Source organism: Coregonus lavaretus (genome assembly GCF_964263955.1).
Source record: "Coregonus lavaretus genome assembly, contig: HAP1_SCAFFOLD_498, whole genome shotgun sequence".
Taxonomy (NCBI): Eukaryota; Metazoa; Chordata; class Actinopteri; order Salmoniformes; family Salmonidae; genus Coregonus; species Coregonus lavaretus.
Window position 1 is genome coordinate 264,348 of NW_028166878.1, and position 4,790 is coordinate 269,137.

At 48.8% G+C, this 4,790-nt stretch overlaps 1 protein-coding gene across 1 annotated transcript; it reads right to left on the reverse strand.

Moving 5' to 3' along the window:
* Positions 1 to 2,684: 2,684 nt before the first annotated feature.
* Positions 2,685 to 4,496, reverse strand: kcna10a (potassium voltage-gated channel, shaker-related subfamily, member 10a; the record flags this gene model as incomplete). Its single annotated transcript, XM_084189455.1, has 1 exon — positions 2,685 to 4,496. The coding sequence occupies one exon, from the start codon at positions 4,494 to 4,496 to the stop codon at positions 2,685 to 2,687; it is 1,812 nt and encodes a 603-aa protein (XP_084045581.1).
* Positions 4,497 to 4,790: the final 294 nt, after the last annotated feature.

The window sequence follows — 4,790 nt, forward strand, 5'->3', positions numbered from 1 at the left end:
GGTGGTAGAGGTGATTAAGGTTTAAGTAGGGTGGTAGTGGTGATTAAGGTTTAAGTAGGGTGGTAGTGGTGATTAAGGTTTAAGTAGGGTGGTAGTGGTGATTAAGGTTTAAGTAGGGTGGTAGTGGTGATTAAGGTTTAAGTAGGGTGGTAGTGGTGATTAAGGTTTAGGTAGGGTGGTAGTGGTAGTGGTGATTAAGGTTTAAGCAGGGTGGTAGTGGTGATTAAGGTTTAAGTAGGGTGGTAGTGGTAGTGGTGATTAAGGTTTAAGTAGGGTGGTAGAGGTGATTAAGGTTTAAGTAGGGTGGTAGTGGTGATTAAGGTTTAAGTAGGGTGGTAGAGGTGATTAAGGTTTAAGTAGGGTGGTAGTGGTGATTAAGGTTTAAGTAGGGTGGTAGTGGTGATTAAGGTTTAAGTAGGGTGGTAGAGGTGATTAAGGTTTAAGTAGGGTGGTAGTGGTGATTAAGGTTTAAGTAGGGTGGTAGTGGTGATTAAGGTTTAAGTAGGGTGGTAGTGGTGATTAAGGTTTAAGCAGGGTGGTAGTGATGATTAAGGTTTAAGTAGGGTGGTAGTGGTGATTAAGGTTTAAGCAGGGTGGTAGTGGTGATTAAGGTTTAAGCAGGGTGGTAGTGGTGATTAAGGTTTAAGTAGGGTGGTAGTGGTGATTAAGGTTTAAGCAGGGTGGTAGAGGTGATTAAGGTTTAAGTAGGGTGGTAGAGGTGATTAAGGTTTAAGTAGGGTGGTAGAGGTGATTAAGGTTTAAGTAGGGTGGTAGAGGTGATTAAGGTTTAAGTAGGGTGGTAGTGGTGATTAAGGTTTAAGCAGGGTGGTAGTGGTAGTGGTGATTAAGGTTTAAGTAGGGTGGTAGTGGTAGTGGTGATTAAGGTTTAAGCAGGGTGGTAGTGGTGATTAAGGTTTAAGCAGGGTGGTAGTGGTGATTAAGGTTTAAGTAGGGTGGTAGTGGTGATTAAGGTTTAAGTAGGGTGGTAGTGGTGATTAAGGTTTAAGCAGGGTGGTAGAGGTGATTAAGGTTTAAGTAGGGTGGTAGAGGTGATTAAGGTTTAAGTAGGGTGGTAGAGGTGATTAAGGTTTAAGTAGGGTGGTAGAGGTGATTAAGGTTTAAGTAGGGTGGTAGTGGTGATTAAGGTTTAAGCAGGGTGGTAGTGGTAGTGGTGATTAAGGTTTAAGTAGGGTGGTAGTGGTAGTGGTGATTAAGGTTTAAGTAGGGAGGTAGAGGTGATTAAGGTTTAAATAGGGTGGTAGAGGTGATTAAGGAGAGTGAGAACAGTAGTGGAGGCTGATTGGCAACGGTTAGCAGCTGGTGCTTGTTGAGTTGCTAGGGCGCTGTGTTCAAGGCAACTAGTTAAGTGTTACATTCAAGTCTGGTCCTTTCTCCTGAATTTTTGTTAATCCTTTATGCCGTTTATTGAGGAAGAATTGTCTTACTATGACTGGGATATTCTGTTGTCTCACTATCTTAAGATGAATGCTCTAACCGTGAGTGGCTCTGGATAAGAGCGTCCGCTAAATTACTCAAATATACATTCTTATTTGATCCCTTTTCTTTCCCAGCTGTAGAATACCGTTTCATCAGCATTATACTGTAGAGTATGGCAATCATTCGTATTGCTGCTGTTAACGTTTGAAAGAGAAGTCCCAAATGGCACCCTATCCCCTATGTAGTGCACTACTTTTGACCAGGGCCCATAGTGGTAGTGCACTACATAGGCCCTATGTAGTGCACTACCACTATGGGCCCTGGTCAAAAGTAGTGCACTACATAGGGGATAGGGTGCCATTTGGGACTCAACCAATGACGGAGGAGAACTGGACAACTGGACAGAAAACATCGAATCTAACAATCATAAAATGTTATAATGAAATAGTAGTAAAATAACATCATAAATACAATAATAGATCCTTAAACTAATAAATAAACACATGTATATAATTATCAAAATGCACAAATAAACGTATCAACAAATACATTTAAACATACACAATCCAGACAGTCTACCGTATGATAGTTATGATATTAGTTAAACGATCTGAATCTTCAGCTATTCATCTGAATGGGATGAGAGATGTTTGATAGTGGTAAAACAAATGTATTTTATACGGTAGCAGTACAACACTGTCACTATGGGTATTAAGTTGTTAACAGTCACTATTCACTTATTTACACTGATGAGGTAAAAGTTGTTTATGATAAAATATACAAAAAATGAAGCGTCATCGTCAAGAAAAGCAACACACGACTCCATGCACGCTGATCTCCTAGCAAGCCTAACACTGTCTCTCACTTTAAAAAAGGTTTCCAGACCATCTTTATCTGACAGTAAAGGGCAGGTATCACTGTATCTTCCCACAGGGGTGACTTTATGTCTTTCTCCCCGAGGACAGGAGAGGATTAGTGTCTCACAGCTCAGTCTTTCTCTGTCTCAGTCGCTATCTTCCATAATGGACAGGTCACTCTGTGTCTGTCTGTCCTCACAGTGGATATGTGGACAGGTAAGTCTGTCTGTGTCTCTCTGTCTCACGTTGTCTCTTCTACAGTGTTAGAAGAGACAATGTTAGTCTAAGTCTCTCTGTAGAAAGATCAGTCAGTCTCCATAATGTCTCTCTGTCCCAGTCGGTCTCTTCCACAGTGGACCGGTCAGTCTCCATGTCTCAGAGGCCAGTGAACTAGTTTCTCTGCCAGGTCCCGTTGGTCTTGTTCAGTGAGGTGCTACTTCCATGTTTACTCTCTCCTGAGGCCTTCATGGCCAGCTCTGATGCATCCGCCATCGGCTGCTTGTCCTCTTGCTCCGTCTCCCGATGGTAGAAGTAGTTGAAGTTGGACACGATGACGGGTACGGGCAGGGCGATGGTCAACACGCCAGCGATGGCGCAGAGCGTCCCCACCATCTTTCCCCCCATGGTGATCGGGCACATGTCGCCGTAGCCCACTGTAGTCATGGTGACCACGGCCCACCAGAACCCGTCGGGGATGCTGACGAACTGCGTGCTGGGCTCGTCCACCTCGGCGAAGTAGATGGCGCTGGAGAAGAGGATGACTCCGATGAAGAGGAAGAAGATGAGGAGGCCCAGCTCCCGCATGCTGGCCTTCAGTGTCTGGCCCAGGATCTGGAGCCCCTTGGAGTGTCTGGACAGCTTGAAGATCCTGAACACCCTGACCAGACGGATGATACGAAGGATGGCCAGGGACATGTTCTGGCTGGAGTTCTGGTTCGGGGTGGTGACCAGCTCCGTTACCAAGGTGACGAAGTAGGGGATGATGGAGACGATGTCGATGATGTTCATGAGGTTGTGGAAGAAGTCGCTCTTGGAGGGGCAGACCACGAAGCGGACAACCAGCTCGAAGAAGAACCAGACGATGCAGGCCGTCTCAATGATGAAGAAAGGGTCGGAGAACGTGGAGGTGATGGTTTTGGGCGTGGCCGAGGGCGGGAACAAGGACCCGAGGCCGCCCAGCGATTGGTTCCCATCGAAAGGCATCAGCTGCATGACGGTGGTGGGTAGGACGGGGTCCAGGGAGTTATCCCGGAACTCCGGTAGCGTCTCCATGCAAAAGATGATGATTGAGATAACGATGATGAACACGGAGACCAGCGCCACGCCACGCGCCGCGTTGGAGCTCTCGGGGTACTCGAACAGCAGCCAGAACTGGTGGTACATCTCATTGGTCGGGAGAGGGATCTCCTCTTCTTTGATGAACCCCTCGTCCTCTCTGAACTGCTCCATGGCGTCACTCCCCAGCTCATAGAACACGATCTCATCAGCAAACACATCCAGCGGAACGTTGGCCGGCCGGCGGATCTTCCCTCCTGACTGGTAGTAGTAGAGGATGCCGTCGAAGCTGGGCCGGTTCCTGTCGAAGAAATACTCATTCCTCATGGGGTCAAAGTAGTCCATCCTCTTCATAGGGTCCCCCAGAAGGGTCTCAGGGAACTGGTCGAGGGTTTTGAGCTGCGTCTCAAAGCGCAGCCCGGCGATGTTGATGATGACCTTCTGGTCTCCGTCGTCTAGCCCTCTCTTGTCCACAAACAGATCCTCGCAGCACTCCTGAGCCAGCCGGCTGAATATGGTCTCGCTCTGCGTCTGGGTCTCACTATTAAGCAACATCTGCCAGTTGGCGATGATGCTGGCACAGCTAAGGCGCCCCCTCCTGCTGTGGGCTGACATGAGGGGCGAGTGGGGCACGCCCAAAGTATTGGGGGAGGGGGACGGACAGGGGGAGGTGTGCCACTCGTGGGGGTTGTGTGAGGAGGGGCGGTGAGGCTGGGGGGTGGAGGTGTGGTTGGGCAGGGTGGAGAGGAGGTGGTGGGAGCTGGGGAAGGAATATTGTTCGGGGGGCATGTCGACCGTCAGGGCTGTGGTCTCATCAGGGTAATCGACCGTCAGGGCTGTGGTCAGATCATCTGGGTTGTCCAGCTCATCTTCCAGGCTGCTGTCGATGTCGTCCAGACTTTCAAAGTCCACCATAGCCACCTCCATGGTTTCTGCGGTTTCTGCTGCTGCTACTGCTGTTCACACAGTACTTAACAAAGACCCTCAGTCTGAGGCCCAGGAGATCCACAGAGGGCGGCAGACCTCAGCCCCAGGCCTGCCTGTATGCCCAGAGAGAGAGGCTGTCCTCAGGCTCTACGGCCCAGAGAGAGACAGATGGAGGTAGTCTTCAGGGTAACAGGCTGACAGCCTCTCCAGCAGTCAACAGATGCTTCCTCACCTCTGCTACACACACCCTCTCCTTCTCACACCTGCAGCGGGGGACCGGGAGAGAAAAAGAGA